The 21,235-nt window shown below is 45.0% G+C and overlaps 1 protein-coding gene across 5 annotated transcripts in view; it reads right to left on the minus strand.

Moving 5' to 3' along the window:
• Positions 1-4,947: 4,947 nt before the first annotated feature.
• The window catches only part of LOC119163118 (XK-related protein 6), a 177,315-nt gene continuing 161,027 nt past the window's right edge, over positions 4,948-21,235 (minus strand). For 4 of the 5 annotated variants that reach the window (XM_075874188.1, XM_075874185.1, XM_075874183.1 and 1 more), the window contains 2 exons: positions 17,856-18,105; positions 4,948-5,111 (listed from right to left, as the gene is read on the minus strand). In XM_075874188.1, coding sequence (XP_075730303.1) covers positions 5,077-5,111; positions 17,856-18,105 — 285 coding nt within the window. In that variant the 3' untranslated portion in view covers positions 4,948-5,076. The remainder of the gene's footprint in view (positions 5,112-17,855; positions 18,106-21,235) is intronic. The other variant, XM_075874186.1, reaches the window with a different exon arrangement.

The following is a 21,235-nucleotide window of genomic DNA, read 5'->3' on the forward strand; positions in this document are numbered from 1 at the left end:
GCTGTACTGGAAAATTTCCCTCATGACCTAATCCTTGGACTCGAATTTCTGTCTTCACACGCTGCGCTCATTGACTGTTCCAAAGGTCTTCTTCAGCTCGAACTACCATCCTTTTCAGAGACCGTCTCTACCAGCCCACCTCGTCTACGCTCTGTCGATTTCCTTAGACTTTCGCCGCAAGCCGCAGTCCAAGTCCAACTCTCGCCATATCCTGCAGTACCCGATGGAGATTATGTTGCTGCCCCGATTTCTGACGTCGCCATGACACACACTGTCGCACTCCCCAACACGGTGGTTACCGTTAAGGACAACCGAACTTCGCTTCCCGTCCTCAATTTCGGCTTCTCAGCGCAAGTTATTCCTCGCGGCATGTCACTTGCGCATCTTACACCACTGGTCGACCACACAGTTTCTGCTCTAACCACCATTTCGCCACCCGATTTTTCATCAACGTCGTTCTCGTCACGTTCCTGTTCCGACCTTTTCAAGCCAATGCTATCTGAGAAGCTCACCTCTGAACAAGTCTCTGCTTTCTGCCGTGTGCTTGCTTCTTATCAAGACATCTTTTACTTTGGCGACCGTAATTTGGGCCAGACATCTGTGGTAACCCACCGAATCGACACCGGTGACGCTCGACCCATTCGCCGACGACCCTACCGTGTGTCAGCCCCGGAGCGTGCTATTATACAGCGAGAAGTCGATAAAATGCTTGATAAGGGCATAATCGAACCCTCATCTAGTCCCTGGTCCTCACCCGTTGTACTTGTTAAAAAGAAGGACAATAGCTGGAGATTCTGTGTTGATTACCGCCATCTCAACCATATTACCAAGAAAGATGTCTATCCCCTACCGCGCATAGATGATGCACTCGATTGCTTGCACGGTGCCAAATATTTCTGTTCAATAGACCTTCGCTCAGGCTATTGGCAGATCGCTGTGGACGACAAAGACAGAGAGAAGACGGCCTTCGTGACTCCTGATGGACTTTATCAGCTCAAGATGATGCCTTTTTGATTATGCGATCCCCCGCGACATTTGAGCGCATGATGGACTCTCTCCTTCGAGGCATGAAGCGGACCATCTGCCTCTGCCATCTTGACAACGTTATTGTTTTTTCGACTACTTTTGACGACCATCTTACCCGTCTGTTCGCTGTGCTTGATGTTTTTCGACGTGCCAACTTGCAACTTAACTTGTCCAAATGCCGCTTTGGGCAACGCCAAATCTGCGTACTCGGCCATCTTGTTAACGCTGCGGGCGTTCAACCAGACCCTGCGAAAGTCCGAGCAGTTCGCGACTTCCCCACACCCCGCTCTGCCAAGGACGTCCGAAGTTTTCTGGGACTGTGCTCCTATTTCCGTCGTTTTGTCGAGAAGTTCGCTTAAGTAGCCCATCCTTTAACCTGCCTCCTCAAAACGGATGTCGCATTCACCTGGTGCCAACAGCAAGCAAACGCCTTCTCGTCGCTCGTTGACATTCTCACCAATCCACCAGTCCTAGCACACTTCGACCCATCTGCCGCCCCGGAGCTTCGTACTGACGCCAGTGGCCACGGCATAGGCGCAGTGCTCGCGCAGCGGTCACAAGGCATGCACCGCGTCGTCGCGTGTGCAAGCCGACTGTTGTCGCGCTCGGAACAAAATTATTCCATCACAGAACGCGAGTGCTTAGCTCTCGTCTGGGCCATTGCGAAATTCCGACCGTACCTGTATGGCCGACCATTCTCAGTTATTACGGACCACCATGCGCTCTGCTGGCTCTCCTCACTCAAGGACCCTACGGGACGCCTTGGTCGCTGGGCGCTGCGCTTACAAGAGTACACTTTTTCCGTATCCTATAAATCCGGACAAATTCACAAAGATGCCGACTGCTTGTCCCGTTAACCAGTCGATCCCCCTGACACGAGGGAAGATGAGCAAGAGGCCCTCGTTCTTTCAATTACCGACTTCACCGACATAGCTTCTGAACAACGCCGCGACCCCTCTTTGCGTGCTATTATCAATGGCCTGCACTCTCCCCACCTTGACCACTCCTTACAACTGTTCGATCTTCACAACGACATCTTGCACCGCTACAACACCCGCCCGGATGGTGCTGAGCTTTTACTCGTTGTTCCTGCGCATCTTCGCTCAGGCGTTTTGGCCCAGCTGCATGATTCCCCCTCCGCTGGACACCTAGGGGTGTCACGCACGTATGAGCGCATTCGCTGCCGATTCTTTTGGCCTGGCCTCTACTGTTCTGTGCGACAGTACGTTGCGGCATGCGACCTCTGCCAGCGCCGCAAGACACCTGCTCTGAGACCTGCTGGTACCCTCCAGCCCATTGAAGTACCAGATGAGCCATTTTTCCGAGTCAGCCTTGATCTTCTAGGACCCTTTCCCGTGTCGGCCACCGGTAATAAGTGGATTGCTATTGCTACCGACTACGCAACGCGGTATGCCGTTACACGCGCCCTCCCCACCAGCTGCGCTACTGATGTAGCCGATTTCCTTCTTCATGACATCATTCTGCGTCATAGTCTCCTCGTCAGTTGATCACCGACCGCGGCAGCTGTTTTCTATCTAAAGTAGTCGACGAGCTCCTGCGATCCTGCTCTACCCACCACAAGTTCACTACAGCGTACCATCCGCAAAACAACGGCCTCACGGAACGCCTCAACCGTACCTTGACGAATATGTTAGAGATGTACGTCTCCAAAGATCACGAAGATTGGGACATCCACTTACCTTTCGTTACCTTCGCATACAACAGTTCACGGCATGATACAGCTGGATTTTCCACTTTTTACTTACTGTTCGGTTATGACCCGCCTTTGCCCATGGACAGCATGCTCCAATCTGACGCCGCCTCATCGACTGCTTATGCTCGTGATGCCCTGGCCCGAGCTGACATCGCCCGCCAAGTCGCCCGTGATCGTTTATGTGCCTCGCAGCTGAACCAAAAGAGTGCTTACGATCACCGGCCCCACGACGTACAGTACTCTCCGGGGTCACTCGTCTTGCTGTGGTTACCATCGCGTCGTGTAGGTGTCAGCGAAAAACTAATGTCCCGTTACGTTGGCCCCTACCACGTCCTACGCAAGGTCACCAGCGTGACATCTGAGATAGCTCCACTCCATACCACGTCAGTACCAGCTCCAGTCGCGACCGATATAGTGCACGTCTCACGGCTTAACCCATACTTCTCACGCCTCGAGAATTGATCGCACCAGGACGGTGCTTCTGCCGCCGGCGGGTAATGTCACAGGCTAAGTAGATGCCTGAGGATGACGACGACGAAGTGCTGAACGGGAACGTGCTCGGACTGCAGCAGCGTCGGACGCATTAGCTCGCCAGTATATTCGCCAGTACACATTTGTTCACCAGTGTGTACTTTATTCCCCGTAACAATATGTGGGATTTAACGTCTCAAAACCACTATATGATTATGAGAGACGCCGTAGTAGAGGGCTCCGGAAATTTAGACCACCTGGGGTTCTTTAACGTGCACCCAAATCTGAACACACGGGCCCACAACATTTCCGCCTCCATCGGAAATGCAGCCGCCGCAGCCAGGATTCGAACCCGCGCCCAGTGGGTCAGCAGGCGAGTACCTTAGCCACTAGACCACCGCGGCGGGGCAATGTGACGGCTGTATCAAAGGAGTAAATATGTAATGTTTATAAAATTGGGTAGGTAGCACTGTGACCACTATTGACGTTTTACGAAGATTAGCGTCTATTTGATAAGTCTTTCCAAGAACTGGCGTAGCTCTGTGGTAAAATGTTTCGTTGCCACGCAGAATGCTTGGGTTCGATACCAGCTGGAACCCTGACATTTATTCTTTGCATTTGTTGGGTCGCCGCTACCAATGTCGGGTACTTCCTAACACTCGTGTGTTGAATTTACCCATGTGTGCTTTCGTCGTTACTGGGTAGATACAAAGTGTCTATCGACTGTAGCACATACCCGCATACCAGTGGCACATACCCACCCGTGGGTATGTGCTACCGTGTGGCGGGAAGCGTTTGATGACGTACGCGACGGGATGGTGACATTATTCAAGTTTTGACCAGCAGTCATATTTGTCAAAACATCTTACCCCCCCCCCCAATGCTGATTTTGGTTCACGCCAAATTAAGGGGGTGATCACAAGAGCACTCAAGCGTAAGCGACTAAATAGATAGATAGATAGATACGCTCAATGTCGCTGAAGTTCGCTAAGAAATGCTTCACATATAAAAACAATCAAGAAAAGCATTTTGGTTTTACGAATACAAAAAGTTCAACATGGCAAACACGTATAAAAATTACAGCAACGTGGCAAAAAAGCTCGCATTTTTAAAACGAAAATTCCGTCGTACGTCAACTGTACAACTAACTGCATACAAAGCTCTCGTCACACCTAAATTAGAATATGCGGATCTAATCTGGCGCCCGCACTGAAAGAAGTTAGTCAAGAGATGAGAAAGAATGCCAAATTTGGCCTTGAGGTTCTATATACACCACATACTGGCGTTTTTCCAGGGTGACCGTTCTTCGCGACAGGGCAAAATAGAAAAAAAACTAACTCATGCCAGAACCATATCTCACATGAATTCTTTTTATCAGCTGTACCACGGTCACTACAGAATCGCGCATAGAGCCACTGAACTGAGCGCCCCATACGGTCTGGTCATGCAAACCACAACAAAAGAGTCAAGCATCCGTTTAGTATTCTTAAGATACGCCAGTCTTCCATTTCTCTACACGCAATATCACCATAAAAAAATAAATCAAAGAAGTAGCAAAGGCTTAAACAACTGAACCAATTGTTCAATTTTTAAATAACTTTTTGCTTGACATGCAAAGTTCTGTTTATGCTGAAAAACTTTGTAGCAGTGGATTGCCGCGTTGAATTTTTTATGCATAGTGAGAATTTAGCTCATGTGTTGAATCATTGCATGTGCATGGTTTGTCACTCATAGAGTTGTGTGCTTGCTATTGCGAAGCATATTTATTGATTCATTTTCTTATTGTTTATATTGGTTTGCATTTACTCAACGACTTACGTAAGCAATAATTTTATTTTTTATATTAGTAATGTTTTTATTGATGTTCAGGCTTCTGCTTGGGGCCAATGGACTGCAGTATCTGCAAATAAAAAATATATCAAATGCGGTAAGTTAGAGTAGGGCATGTGTCAAGACAAAGTCACCATGTTTTTATTAGATACTTGTCCGGCACCTCAATAAGAACTACCACTCGCCATTTAAATGCTCTCTAATCTGGCACTGAGGCATTGGTCAGAGATTGGCTGCATTATGGGCGCGAAATTTCTTGCTTTTCTTGAATCTCCGAGTGAACGACATGAACGTTCACATTGTTTCTTGTTGGTCAGTATGTTAAACTCATCAGTATGACTTAATCTACGGGTTTGATGTTCTGAGACGAGAAAAAGCGTGCCTTCATATATTAGTGTTTTTTTGCTGAAACTACCGCCCCCCACAAATGAGTCGAATGAATATGATGGTGTTTGAACGAACAAGCGTTGACTATTGTGAAAATCTGCCACAATGAACCTTTCGTTAGCAATAAAAACTTGCACATAATAATAATATTAGATGGCTGGAAGGTCGCAAAGATTAGTGGCCATCCCCTTGCAGAGTTTACGGCGCTTATAAACATAGCAATAAGATGTGCGGTGGCCTCTAACTACTGAGGCAATGGTCAGGTGATCGCATTCAGACCATTGCACGAAAAAAGACACCTCGTAGAAATAACAGCATCGGCGTGGGTGGCAGCGTCATTGGTAGTACGAGAGAAAAAATGCCCAGTAATTGAAAATCAAGAAAGGTAAAAATAAGTAAATGATGAAAAACTTCTTTCTGAGCAAGAACAGAACATGGGCCGTTTTTGTGGCAAGCATGTGTTCAACGACTGAGCGAAAGTTTCAGCCAAAACTGATTCAGAAAAAAATATGAATGCAATTTTCTGGGAGGAGGGTAAAGGCAAGTAATAAGGCCATCAGAAGCATGAACTGCTCAAGGCAATGAAACATTTTAATTACGTAACAAGTGGATGTTTTAAAGGATCAATAATTACCCAGTGCTAAAACTTACGTTTGTGTGTAGCCTTGCGGAAGCGTGGTGTACTTTTTTATAATTCGCAAAACAACAATTGTGGTGTGGTGGGAAATTAAGAATAGTACTTGCAGAAGACGTTATTTATTATTTTACAATAACCAATGCTATATTAAAACAAAGGCGAAAGAAGACAGCACGATTCAACTGGTGTCTTCCAATCAACGTGTTGGGAAACCATTGTGAGCTACAGTGGTCGGGTTGACGGGTGGCAAATGCGAACTGAAAGTGTATTCAGTGCACGTATTTTAAACGCCACCTCGCCCATACGCTATGAAAGTGGAGCAGCGTACAGATATATATCATCGCTAACACGTTGCGCGCAGGTATCGTAAACTATGATTTTGTTCGGTAGACTTGTTCACGTGCGCGTTTCCCTGAGTTACAGCGGCCTTTACCGCACGAATGCGGATAGGTTGAGCTATCTGCAGGCTCAAAAAAGTGTCTTATGAACAGAAAACATAATCTGTTCGCTTGTGCGCATTCTTTATTGTTATAGAAAAATGAACATTTCCGTATACCTGACTGCTGTGAACGCAATAACTACCCCATTTTTGTTTGAGACGTACGAGCGAGCATGGCCACTCCATGTGTCGTCACACACCTCCTCGTTTCTCCTTAGAACGCCCTCAAGGACTCGCGGTGTCGCGAATCTTGGTGATTCGAGCATCCAGACTGTAGCATTGAACCTTAGTCGACACTATGTACGGTGACGACGCAGATTCAGGTTACAATGCTCGACTGAACTTATTTGCCTAGCAGACAAAATCCTAGCAGATCAGCTGAGCTTCATGATACTATTTGCTGTGGAGAAGTGATGGAGGAAGTGAATTATATTGGGAATCCCGTGTTTCACAGCTCGGGGCTGCTTCTGCGCGGAGCTGATGGGCGGAGAGGACAAGGCGACGGTTTGTTAAGGCAACATTTATGTACAGCATAAACAGAGGCCGTACATACACTGCACTGGGACCGACAGCCTGACAAGCTCGACGATGAGCCGGGACTTCTTCAACCGCTCTGACGCTTTGGTCTACTGCTTGTGCCTCGCTTAGTTCTCTCATGGACCTTGGGGTTTCTTTACATCAGCAGCTTCCACTTAGGAACCTATTAGGACTGATGCTTAGAATAGTTGGGGATTCGGAATCAACATGTTTGCACGCCATAGGACCACGAGTAGTGTCGGCGTAACTACGGAGAAAAGACAAGGACATAAAAGAGCGCTAACCAGCACATCACAGCACATTTGCGCAACCTTTTGCTTCACAGCAAGTTCATTGAGGCCAATCAAATGCAAATGCTGGGAGATCGATTTACCAGCATCCCTTCGCTTGCACGGACAGAAAAAAAATCAAATTTCTGGCTTTGACACAATGAAATGTCATGTAGTGCTTAGGTATGGCGTCGTACCAGTATAATGAGATATTTATTGTCTCGCTATGAAGCAATTGTTGGAGCTATTGCGCTATGATGCGCTGGGCAGCACTCTTTTTTTCTTACCTTTTCTTCTGTAGTTACGCCGTAACTAGTTGTATATAGTAGTGTTGCTGTTGATTGTTGATTGTCAATCAGGAACCACCGATTTTTCTTGCGTCATAAGCTTCCAATCACGAACTGTCGCTAGACTGCCCCCCTTGATGAGTGTTATTGCCACGCATTGCGTAAGACGCGTCAGGCTAAATGACGTCAACTACATCATCGGGCCTGAATGGTGCCCTTAGGAGGAGGCAGCTTACTGCGTGTTGCGTAAGATGCCATCACAGAAGGTAGCGTCAGCCCGGCTCGCTCACTAGCTTTTCCACTAAAAGTCACCACAGCACCTCCGCAGCTGGACAATGCGCCGGAAAGAAGAGCTGCTTCCGCGTGGTGAGCTCGTTCAGCAGGTCCTTCCAGGTTCACCTCCAGCGCCATGGGAAAGATGTGGCTCCAGGCTCAGTTCCGTGAACAGGTCGCATTCTTGAAGAAGGATCCAAGCTCCACTGGCTTGTCACCAAATTTTTTCGAGTAGCTTCACTCGCCTATTCCAACGATTTGCGGTTTCAACGCTTGTCGATGGTTCTCCAACTTGTCACTAATGGTTCGACAACACATAACACAACACAAGAAAGTGCCTGAGTTACACGAGAGAACACCATACACAATATAGTACAATGTATACTTAGCGACATGTCTATCGACATTTCGTTCCTTTTGCATCAAGAGGCACCTTTGAAGCACAAAACTCCTAAAATCAGAACTCGAAACTTTACTCATGAAACAACGCACTATAATAAAATACAACATAAAGTTGGCCCTTTGAGATCACTCTGGACGGGAGCGCTCTGCTAAGACCATGGTGAAGGCAAAATTTTGCCCCGACTTGCCACAAAACACCAAAATGTGGAGAAGGTTCTAACAAAACACACCGCTCAATGAATCTGCGTTAGCGTTTAGCTTTTCTTTCTTCTAGTGAACGTTTAAGTTGTGCTATTGCAGTATCATGCTCACCTCAGTAACCGGCCACTTTTATTCCTAGGCGATAAAAAGAGATTCTTATACAAGCTTTTTTGCACATCTGTGTGACTACGACACAGGAGCAATAATTTTTCATAAAAAGAAACATTCTTTTGCTTTTTTCTCAATTTGATACTTTTCATTAGCACTTTAATCGAGAGGTTTTCACGCTGCCTTTGAATAAGCGTTTCTCGATCAACCCTCGACAGCTCACTGCAACTTTCAGCTACAGATGAGAGCGCGACACCCCTTTCGCCCAATGGCAGCATTCCGTCTCCACAGATGACTGAGACGACGCCATTCACATAAGTGACGGGCGGCTCGAGTGTTTCAATCGGACAATTTTCTGACCGAGGCTCGTTCAACTCGCAGCCAAGGTCATGCATCACGGCCCCCTCTGTAGATGGTGTTTCACTACATTAAGCGAGATAAAGTTGCTGCGAAAGCTTCTGCGCTTGCGATTGTGGGAGGGCAATGCCAACCAAGTTGAAAAAAACCCATTTTACCCTGCTCTTGGGGATTGTGCTCATGGTAATTGGAAAAAAGTTAGGGAAAACAATAGGGAAACGCAACACGCACAGCTGCTTCGGTGCGAAGCTTATTGAAAGAGCCTTCAATGACAACCGTAGGTCTGTAGCGATTGGTATGTAAGCACTCTGATACCTCAATGAATTGCCTCATCTACGCGCATTCTTCTGTAAAGTCGTAACGAGAATCAAACGAAGGATGGACAAGGTGCATGGTTGCCGCTGTGTCTTGAAGGGCTCGACACGATTTGTCAATGACACTACTTTTCTGTAGGTACGGCTCTAACAACCTCATGGTTTCTTCAGACTCCCAGATTGCTGCAAAAGCAAACTTTTGTTTACAGCTTAACGCGACGTGCCCCTTCTTTAGTAGTTATAGCAGATAAGCTGCTTCAGTGACTTAAACGCCCGAGGGGTATTCGTGCGCTATTTAGGAACCTCACTCGATTTGTGCACTTTCCTTGCCCTCCCCCTACAGAGTTTTTCGTAAAATGCGGGTACTTACAGAAATTGTGGTGTGCAGGGGGTTTCCGTTCATGACGTCTCATTGAAAAGACCTATTTTCTTTCACCCTTTTCAACGCGAACTGCCCTACTATGCAAGTATCGGCGAGTATAGCACTTTTCAGCTAACTCTGCTGCCCTGTTTAGCTGTACTTCACCAGGTTTGTCCTCCAGCCAAAGCTGGACATCATCCTCGATGCAGCGGTAGAATTGCCACAATGCAATGCGTTCTATTACATTATCGCGATCGTCATAAACAATTTCACTCTTGAGCCATTCAATTCAATCGGCTTTAGGACGAAACGCGAAGTCCACATGTGACTCATTCCCCTTTTTAGAATGCAGAAACGTTTGCCGGAAAGCCTCGGGCGACAAATTATAACGTCTCAAACGCACTTCCTTAACCTCGTTACACCTCTCAAACACTTCCATCGACAAGCACGTTATCACGTATGACACTTCGCCGGGAAGAAGAGCTAACAGGTTCTGCGCCCAAAGAGACCGCACCAAGGCATTTCGCTCACAGACGTGTTCGAATTTGAGATACTTCGCCATGTGCTGGCCTACTACGAATGGTGGCCGTTGGTCGTGAATTTTCGGACCGCTGACCTGAACTAGGCACCTGCAAACACTGTAGGATTTCCAACTCTATTCGTTTCAACTCAAGGCGCTCCTGTCTCGTTCTCCCCTTTCAGCTTCTTCATGTTCGTGGACTTCTCGCCTTTCTGCTTCATCGCGTTCGCGGTCTTCTACTTCTTGCCTTTCAACCTTCTCTCGGCGTACTTTGTTATCCACCCAGGTCTCATCAACTTCCTCAGCCTTCACTCCTGTTAATCTTCATTTATATGTAGTAAATCGCAAACTTCAAGTAATTGCAAAGACGTGTTCATGTTAACTGTGGCATGATTTTGTGTACGAGGATAGAGGATGACATCCTCTTGGATTATAATTAGCGTTGAAAAGTCCAGAGTCAAGTAAAGACGCAGGCACTATCGTCCCACTGTGGTGGTCTACTAACTTAGGTACTCGGCTGCTGACCCGCAGCTCGCGGGATGAAATCGCAGCTGCGGCGGCTGCATTCTCTATGGAGGCGAAAATGCTGCGGACCCGCGTGCTCTTATTTGGGTGCGCGTCAAGAACCCCAGGTGGTCGAAATTTCTGGAGCTTTCCACTATGGCGTCTGTCTTTATCATCTGGAGCTCTTGGGACATCAAACCCCACCTAACAATCAATCAATCAGACAGGCACTAGCCAAGCCAAGAATTAAGTTTCTTTTCATGCCCTGTAGTAAATGAGCCTAAATTTCTCTTGCCACTTTTCCTATCTGTATCTTCAGACTGACGCGACCCAAAGTTTTGGTACATGATGTGGCTTGTTCCAGGGAGATGCATGAATTCCTCATTATTTACAGGTGAAGCACCACCAGCCCTGTTTCCCTGATGCAGGTAATCGTAGCTCCGGTATCAAGAGTAGCGCTGACAGGGTACCCGTTAATGATGGTATCAAGCTAAATTACATGAAGTTTGGGTCAGTCTCCTTGTTTTCGTGGCCAGTGAAAAGGGCGGAAATGATGGCGCGTCAGGCCGTTCATTTGCCATTTCATCTGGCGGGGTAAGCCATCCGTCGTTCAAAGTCTACACTCGAACGTGGGTATTTGTACCGGGGCAATAGGTGGACGCTGACGAATGCTGTCGCTTGCTACCTTAATATGTGTATTCGCAACTTCACTCTCCTCATGTTTGACTCTACACGAAGTGCTGCTGTAAGCCATTCTGCTGGTGTAGACGTGGCATGCTCAGCAAGCGCCAAATCTATATGCGCAGGAAGGCTGGCGATAAGCCCTGATATATGGTGTGCATCCTTTAGGTAGGCAAGGCGTCGGAGAGAGATGCTTTTTTTATAGTATTCCTTCAGGCTCTGGCCTTGTTTCAACCGGCAATGAATGAATTGGCGGGAAGAAGCCGCTCGTAAGCGTTCTTCCATGCGTAAAGATAAGCTCTCCAAAAACGCGTAAGCGTTGAAGTGATGGTGAGAAACCATCGGAGAGCCTCACCTTCAATGTGATCGCAGGAGTAGCACAGCTTGTCTCACTCCCTCCATGCGGCGGCCGCTGTCCTCACCTCGAAGAGCCGGAGCCACTTGTAAAAAGGGATGTCCCAAGGTCCTCCCAAGTACGATCGTGATCTTAATGAATTTCTTCGATGTCGCCATGAAGAAAGAGCACCGTATATCTAGTCGACAAGTGTAACGTAGGAGACGTGATGCCTGTACGAATATATATATATATATATATATATATATATATCCTCCTTTATGGACGCGAACCTTCTTGCACTATGGACACCATTATTTAGTACTAACATGACTCCTCAGAGTCCACGACTTTGTCTCAAGGCGCTACATACGCTGAAGAATGCCGCCGACTGGCAAGATCATTCACAACCCAAGACAAAGGAGGCCAAAAGCACCACCATGACGCATCAAATAACACTACTTCCTACGATCCAGGTACACTGGTCTGGCTGCATGTTCCTTCTGCTACACCTGGCCTTTCTACCAAGTTGGTCCCCAAGTATCACGTCCCATATCATGTGCTACAAAAAACGTCACCAGTGAATTACCTCATTGAGCCACCGGAACCATCTTCTGACCAACGTCGTCGTGGCCAGAAAATTGTCCAAATCTTGAGACTTAAGCGCTGCTACGACCCTCCCGTGTTTAGTTGTCCAGAGGTCGCCAGGATGGCTCCTCATTTCGCGGGGAGTAATTGTAATGAGTCTGAATAACGAACGCTCTGCTGGTAATGAAGAAGGCGATGATGATCGGTGGCTGTAGTAGTAGCTCGCACACGCCGCTCGCCATTAGCCAGACCTGCCTAAAAAAGCACATTTTGCCAAGCTGCGTCTGAACCTTTCTCGACGTACAACACCTCTATTTTAATATATATATATATATATATATATATATATATATATATATATATATATATATATATATATATATATATATATATATATATATATATATATATATCTATATATATATATATATATATATACCTCTTTTTTCTTCAACCTCCTATGTCCGACCTCTTTGCAGTTCGTAATTTTCTTGAAGATGTGGTTTGGCAGCATAACATTTGCGCACTGCAGCAAAGTTATTTTTTGAGGAAGCCTACATGTAGTAAATGAAACTGTTTATAAGTTCATTTCGAATACTTCAAACATTTGGAAAGATACAGCCCATGTCCACGCGGATTGAAATAGTGTAATAGTTTATTGCATATTCAAAGCATAAATATACGTGCCATCAGTACCTCCTGGTTCATGTAGATAAACCTCACTTCCCACATTTCATTGAGCTGCACATATCTGTAATAGCGCTATTATTTTTTAGATAGTAGTAATGCATCTTTGTCTATGTGTACTTTCTACTCTAAGATCCCATTCGCCATTATATCCGGTGCACCTCATTACGGGCACAGGTATGGGTGTAGTGTTGGGTAGATCTTGCGCGTCAGTATTCGTTCGTTTTACAAAGGTGCGTATAGGCTTTTTGCAGGTGGCTATACTCTAGGGACTGGCACAGTAAACAAAGGGGTTTAGGTGCCTAGTCAGACGTGAACCGGCGACGATCCGCGTAACACAAGTTATAAAAAAAAATTAAGACCACGTGATGACTTCATGCCGTGGCTGTCGGGATCATAGGCTGTCGTGTGTGCTGCTTCATTGCCCTCCGACCCCTCGTGTACCGTTAACCTGGTCCCACCAGTCAGGAGAGTAGGATCGAAGTGTTTCCATACTTAAACTGGGCCAAAGAGTCCGAAAGGTCAGGAAGGTTTATTTTGAAAACTCATACACTGCTCAACAAAGAGGAACACAAGAACAAAAATTAAAAGAGATCAAATAAAATCAAATCAAATCATTTTATTTTCTCAGAAAGAAACAGGTTCTGGAGAGCTGCACTGGCTAAAAGCTGTTTATGGACAGCTTGACGAGGCCAGTGAACCCTATACAAGGCAGGTGGGACAATGACAAAGATGTGTATAACAATAAAGACCATAGGCTAACATTACAATACCATATACGGTGTAATAAAAAGATATATATATACATTCCTACGAAACATCCTGATACCAGCTTAGCACAGAAGATTACATGGACGTAAGCAAAAAGAAAAACAAAACAAAGAAAAAAAACAAAAGAAAAATCCAGCAACCTTAACACCATTATTGCCAAAAAATGAAATAATAAAAATAAAATCAATGATGAAAATATCAGGGAAGATATATACAACTTTGCTCCTTATGTATGTGCTGCATTATACAAAGTACATCACATGTCGGACAAACAAAATTAAACAGACAGAATTATATCATATAACCTATTCGGTACAGCATGGATGCACACACTGAAAGGAAAATGAAATCGTACTATCGTACAGACAGCACATTTTACAACGTGAAAAAGTTATTCTATATTTACAAAAAAGGATCATAGTACTTTTAATGAGAAACTGTTTACGTGACTGAATTTATTGAGAATCATTGGTAAATTGTATTGCAATGTTTGAGATTTGTAATTATTGCAAAACCTCGGAACAATCTAAACATCGCTGCTTCTTGTTCGTAACAAAACATTTTTTGCAGTTAGACATGCGGTTTTTTAATGAATTGTTTAAACGAAATGGAAGAGAAGAAGCAGGATCGCAGAATACGAAAGATATACATATTTTCCACTTTAATAATACTGTAGTCTCGACACACAAGTTGTGTTGATGACAAAAAATCTAAAATAGCAGCATGTATAATAACTTTTTTCCGCATTGTCTGAAGTTTCATCATGTTAGTTTTTGTCGTGGTTGCCCACACCAAACTGCAGTAATTTATGTGCGAAAGAAAAAGAGCATGGTATATTTGCAGTTTCATCTTTGCGGGTAAGATATGTCTACAACGAGCTAGCACACCAACTACACTAGAGGCTTTTTTGCAGATGTCAACGACGTGTTGGTTCCAGCTGAGGTTTGATGAAAACGTGACGCCAAGAATTTTATGTTCATCCACAAAACGAATGTCTTCACCTGCGTAAGCTAACGCTTGTGTTGATGAAAATATTTAGTTTTTAGCTCGGAATACGATGGGTTTTGTTTTCAGGGGAATAATTTTCAGTAATATTTTGCTAGACCACAAGAAAAGCTTGTTCAATAGGTTATTACACCGGATAATTAGCTCATTTGCGTCAGGGCCTGAAAAAAGTAAGTTCGTGTCATCAGCATATATAACAAACTCACACTGGGATCAATATCCACGATGTCATTCATGTAAAAAATAAATAATAGCGGCCCCAGTACGCTTCCCTGGGGCACACCATTTAGAACAGGTAAATATGATGACGTATGAGTGCCTAACTGAACGCATTGCTGTCAATTTTGCAAGTATGACTTTATCAACTGAAGTGACGTGCCACGGATTCCGTATGATTCTAGCTTAAGCAGTAAAATGGTATGAATAATGCAATCGAAAGCCTTGCTGAAATCAAGAAAAACAGCTAACGTGAAAAGATTTCGTTCAAAGTTTTGCAGTATCATTCACTTAAGTGTTAATAGGGCCATCTCCGTTGACCTTTCTTTTCTAAAACCAAACTGAAAGTCAGTGATTATATTTCTGGAGCAGAAGAAGGCAGATATACGCGTATAGATTAACTTTTCTAATCCCTTAAAAAACACAGAAATAATAGATGTAGGTCTATTAATATTCACCAGGTTACTGTCACCACCCTTGAACAACACAGTCACTCTGCTTCTTTTCATATCTTCTAGAAAAGCACTCGGCACAAGTATCAAATTAAAAATGTGGCTGAGCGCAGGAGTAATGCAGCCTAAGACATATTTTATAGGTTTTATTTGAATGTTGTGAATGTCTAATGCCTTACTGTTCTTTAGGTTCATGAATGTCGTGTAAATTTCTTGTTGATCCGTTGGTGCTAGAAAAATACTGTCGGGGCGTTTATTTCCTGGTGTAGCCCTGAAAGAGTCTGCTTGCAAAGGCACGTTTGCTGATACACTCACATTGACAAAATGATTATTCAAGTGATCCGCAAGTTCTTTACCAGCGAGCTCGACATTGTCAACGGTAATCTTAGCTGGTGCGGAGTCCCGATTACCGCGACCAAGCACATCATTAATTAAGCGCCAAACAACGTCAGGTGATTGCTGGGCGCTTTCAGCAAACATTTTCTCGTAGTAAGTTACCTTAGCTCGTTTAGGCTCCCGATTCAGCTTGTTACGTGTTTTTTTAAACTCTGCCAAATCTGTAAGCACTCTTGATTTCAAGAATAACTTCTAAAGTTTATTCTTAAGTCGTATCATACTAGCAAGAGAGGGGGTCACCCATGGCTTACGTATTTTTTTTCGATAGTTTAACTTGTCTGAATGGGAAGTGTTTTATGTATATGTGTACAAAGACAGCAAGAAATTTTCGATAGGCTTCGTCTGCAAAAGGTAAGTTGAAAAGAAAAGACCAATCATGTTCACTAATATCCTTCTTAAAAGATTCCAAACTGTGGTTTGTTACAGTTTGCATTGTGTACGGTTCACGATACATCTCCTTAATACTCGACTTGTGGGAATAACACATAAATACCGGACAATGATCACTTATATCTGATGAAACTGTTCCACACCGAAATACACTGGCTTCGATATTTGTTATTAATAAGTCAAGGCACGAGACAGATAATGGTGTAACACGTGTTGCTGTGGAAATGACATTCCTAAATCCAGCACATTGAAGCATGTTCAAAAAATCTGTGGTAATAGGGTTATCATTCAAGATATTGATATTGAAATCGCCACCACATACCAGTGTCAAATTATTGAACGATACGTAACGCAGAAATTTATCGAAAAAGCTTTGAAAGCTCAAAATATTGCCCGCTGAAGGACGATACACAGCAGCTATCATATCTGAATTGTGCCTGAGTGCCAATACTTTGTAGTCCTCACACGTGACACAGAAATCCGATACTAAATTATACTTCCAGCGACCGTCTACGTGAATAGCAACGCCTCCACCACGCCTGTTACGACGGTCAAAGAAAAATGCCTCATATCCATTAAACTTCTGCCGGCAGCTTGCGCCGTCATAACATGTTTCAGTCATCATGATGACTTGAAACTTGAAGTGGAAATCATTGAGAAGGTAGTGTATGACGTCACTCTTAAACTCTGCAGATAGAGCATTGAAATGCAACACAGTCGAATGGAATCTGTTTTAAGCACTAAGCAAATGAGGCAATACGAACTCGTGGTATTCCATCTTTCTTGGACCACACAGTGAGCCTTAACGAACTAGAAGTTATCTTAGATAAAGAACTTTCATCATGAATCAGAATTACAGCTGAAAGCTCGCTATGCCTCGCGAAAATCTTGCCATTCGCTGTCCACACAGATTTCCAGTTGCATTCATGTTTTTTTCTTATTGCCATTCTAAGTAGCCATTTCAATGTCGGGCAAAGGTGCTCATTGATGTAGATAGGTGTCGAGATATCTAGTCCCACATCTTTGTTTGTTAGTCGAGCCTTCTTCGCTTTCCTCAGAGTTGCATCACGCTTCGCTCTTGATTTGAATTGTACAACGATGTTGGATCGCTCAGGGTTTCGCGTAGGCACCCTGTGACGAGATTCTATGTCAGCTTCTCTGATTGGCTCATTATTGGCACTTCCGATCATTGACAGGATATGCGGCACGCTTTAATTTTCTTGTCTAGCAAAGCCCTGAATTTCTAGATTGACATTGCGGGAGTATTGCTCGGCAAGCAGAAGTCGCCTTCCCATGTCAGCACCTCTAGACTCCGAAGCTGTGCACTTAGCCCGAAGAAGCTCATGTTCTTTTTCTTGTTCAACATTTACCGAGACCGCAGTGCCCAGCTTTTGCTTCAGTTCCTCAATTGTTTTGTGAGCAAATTCAATGCTGTTAGTCATATTCCGCTGCTCAGTTCTTAATTCTCGAATTTCCGTTCGAAGATCCCGTTCTATCATGTCTTTACACTTTGCAAGCTCTTGTTTGAATTCCGCCCGTAGTTCTTCCTTAAGCTTTAACAGTTCCTTTGTTATAGTTCTACAACAACAGTGTACGCTTAAGCGTCCGTTACAAAAAAAGAAAGTCACAAATTTCACAAGCTTGGCAGCCACGACGAAAAAAAAACAGAAAAAAAAGCTACAATGTTCAAACACTAACCTGCAGCGAAAAGGCAGCAAGGATTAGGCGATATCGAAGCGTGTTCGTCGCCACTGCCAAGTGAAAGCCGTCCGCAGCCGAAGTAGAATTTCATGGATGTTTCCGCTGTCCCGTGATGCTGCAGTGCCGCCGGAAACAGCTGACGGTAGCGCCTCCTTGTCGCAGTTTGCTTGGGCCAGCTGATCACGTATGCACGTGCGATGATCTGCGCCGATTCCAGTGCGAAGGGCAGCTGTGCAGAAACAGCGATCTGCAGCGAAAAGGCAGCAAGGATTACGCGATATCGAAGCGTGGTCGTCACCACTGCCAAGTGAATAATGTGTTAGTCACCTGTTATCTTCACGTATACACTACGGACGTGTGTAAAGCGTGCGGGAAAAGGACCACACTGCGGCACATACTTTGGGAGTGTGCTGAAAGAGTTAACATCACTGCCGCCACTCCCTTGGCGACGCATGTTGGGCAGCGACGAACTCCGAGGCGAATTGCAGCTGCTACCACCACGCGAGGGCAGGCGCCGGCCTCCGCCGTGGCTGCGGTCACTGTTGCGGATAGGCTGGGAGGCGGCACTCACCAGCGACGAGCTGGCTGACCAGCTCTGGGCCGTTCGGCAAGCTGAAAATGCTACCCGGGTCCAAGGACTTCGAGCGGTCACCCGAGGCACCATTATTGTAATGGACGGAGAGTGGAAAGGAACAGAGGTTAATCCCTTCTTCCCCCACCTCACCCGGTAAAACTGCCGGGCTTTATTTGGTAAAGTTTATTCGTTCATTCAATGTGTTAGGGCGGCCTAATCATTCCTGATTTTTATGGTAACTGCTTCTAGCATCCTATAACATTTTCCACCCGATGACGGCTTCTTTCAAGTGCTTTTGAGTCAAGTAACAGCCCCGTCCAACAATTGCTTGCAAAAGACCATGTAGGCACTTAGGACAACATATCACTGTATGAAACAAGGTAATCTGGCTGTTGGAGTGACCACTAAGCAATACATCCGGCAATCAGCACACAAGATTTGAAAAGCGCAGTCTTTGGCAGCCAACTGTTTTGAAAGGAGTACATTGCATATTATTAGCGCAGCATAAACTACAATATGAAGAAGAGAACCAGCTCAGTTTACAAGATTATGAACAGGTAAAAGATGGCTTTGTATTTGGTATTTTACTTGCCCTGTATTATACTCAACAACAGAATTTAAGAACCTTGCTGAGACTACTTGAGATTTCGGCATTTATATTAGTGACGTTTTCACCTTGAAATAAATGCCTAGATTGTTCGGCGAACATAGCGAAACCTTAAAAATTCGGCGGAAATCACATATCAAGGAAATGGACGCTGTATTTATGTTCAGTCACACGTTATGAAATGATGCTAAATATATGCGCAAAATTTGCACGCACGTACACATTTCTACAGTTGAATGTGATTATATTACCAGTTGTTCGCACTCACGCAATGGCGCCAACAGGAACATCAGTATTTGTACCGCCAGAAGCGATATGCTGATATGAAGCGCTGCTGTTCGGGAGGATGGTAGCCTTGGTCACTGCTACATAAATCAGCTTCAACGCATCGCACCTAACTACAATTCACGTTAACACGACATGATGACTGTATCATGGGAGTACATATGTAATGTTTATAAATTGGATCGCCAGCACCGCAGCCACAATAGACATTTCAAAAATGTTACGGTCTATTTGAAAAGTAGTTTTGAGACCTGGCGTGGCTCTTTGGTAGAATTCCTAATTGCCAAGCAGAGTCCTGGTGTTGTTTTCGCTGGGACTCTGACACTTGTTCGATGCATACGTCGGGTCAAAGCTGCTGACGTCAGAAGTTTCCCAACGCCGATGTAGTCGAGAGTCTGTCTATAGGAACGTAGCCAGCCAAAGTGGCAGGAACATGTCGAGGCCAGTAGCCGTGGCCGATTACAAGAACAGTTATTTACATTATTGACAGGTTCTGGGTAGCTTGATAACTTGATCATGGTCCCATCATTGGAGCTCTCGATGGAAACTTTACGTAAATTTCTGGGAGCTTGTCGTGAGCATCTTGACGCTCGTGTTTTATGCCTGGTCTTCCCAGGTTTTCCTGCAGGAAAAAAATGAAGACCAATACAGTCCAATAAAAGTTGCCATCTTCACCTGTGCTTCAAAAGGGGAAGGGGTAACGCCACCTGCTTCCCAACTCAGAAAACAGGGAAGAGGCACGACTAGTTTGTCCAAAGCTGAGCGAGAAACACCACACAAACAAAATGCACACGACACAGCACTGCGCGAAAACATTGGATCCTACGTGCAGATCGACTGTGTGTTCAGAAGTGCCGTTGTGACTCACGAAAGGGCCTGCGGCGCCGGGCAGGCTCGTGGAAAACGGTCGCTGTAAAGGTTTAAGGAGTACGTCGAAAACGTCCTCTCAGGTGGATGTGAGGCACTTGGCTTATTGTCCTGGGCACCTTGATGATACAGCAAGTAGCCTTGATGGCCAACAGCTTTTCCTAACGCACCAGTGCGCCAGTGAGGCGTGACCAAAGATTTGTTTACGATGGTCATCGACTGTGATGCTGAATTCGAAGAATGGTTTTCGTATTGTTGCCGCTCTTGGCACATCTGTGGGAGCTCTGACCTGGAAGAAATCAGTGTGAGCTCAGCTGCAATGCTCCCTGCATCCAAGCAACGCCAATTCAGGGAGGCCCATCATAACAGCCGTCCATCACCACAGGAGGTCTCGAAGGAGTTGCATCACAAGCACTTCGGAAAGACCGTAGATCTGCTTCCTTACAGACGTTGACGTAAGCTGCACCCATCTCTGGAACTGGGCCATGGCTAGCAAATGCCGTAAAGGAGCCAAGAAAGGCCTGAGGTACAACAGAGAGAACTCGGCTGACCTCGAGAAATGCCACGCTACATTTTTTTGGTAAACAAACCTTCGAAATGAACAATTTTTGTTTGCGCTCGTGAAAATGGAGAATAAGTTAACAAAGCCATAACGAAATATACCTACTACGTGCATAGCAAATCAATAGCCTGACGTTCTTGAGCAGTTCCCAGAGAGATTCACAGCTTTTAAGGCACACAGGTGCTACACGTGGCACAAAAAACGAAATGAGGTAATTGATACACTACGCTTTTCACTTCAGAGGTATAACTCAAGATCAAACCCACTTGTATGACAAAAAAGAAACAAAAACCTACATTACAGTGATGTGCATACCAACATGTATACTGCAAATTAGAGAAGGTTTATACAAAGGCTTTTAGTCATCCATCCTTCTCTGTTCAGAAAACTTTCTCGTGTTACATAAAACTTTGTCGGCATCTTAGACCGCCAAGTGCAGCCGTGCACACGCCTGAATACAACAAGTTTGTTAGGGATAATAA

This window comes from Rhipicephalus microplus, chromosome 9 (assembly GCF_043290135.1).
Source record: "Rhipicephalus microplus isolate Deutch F79 chromosome 9, USDA_Rmic, whole genome shotgun sequence".
Classification (NCBI taxonomy): domain Eukaryota; kingdom Metazoa; phylum Arthropoda; class Arachnida; order Ixodida; family Ixodidae; genus Rhipicephalus; species Rhipicephalus microplus.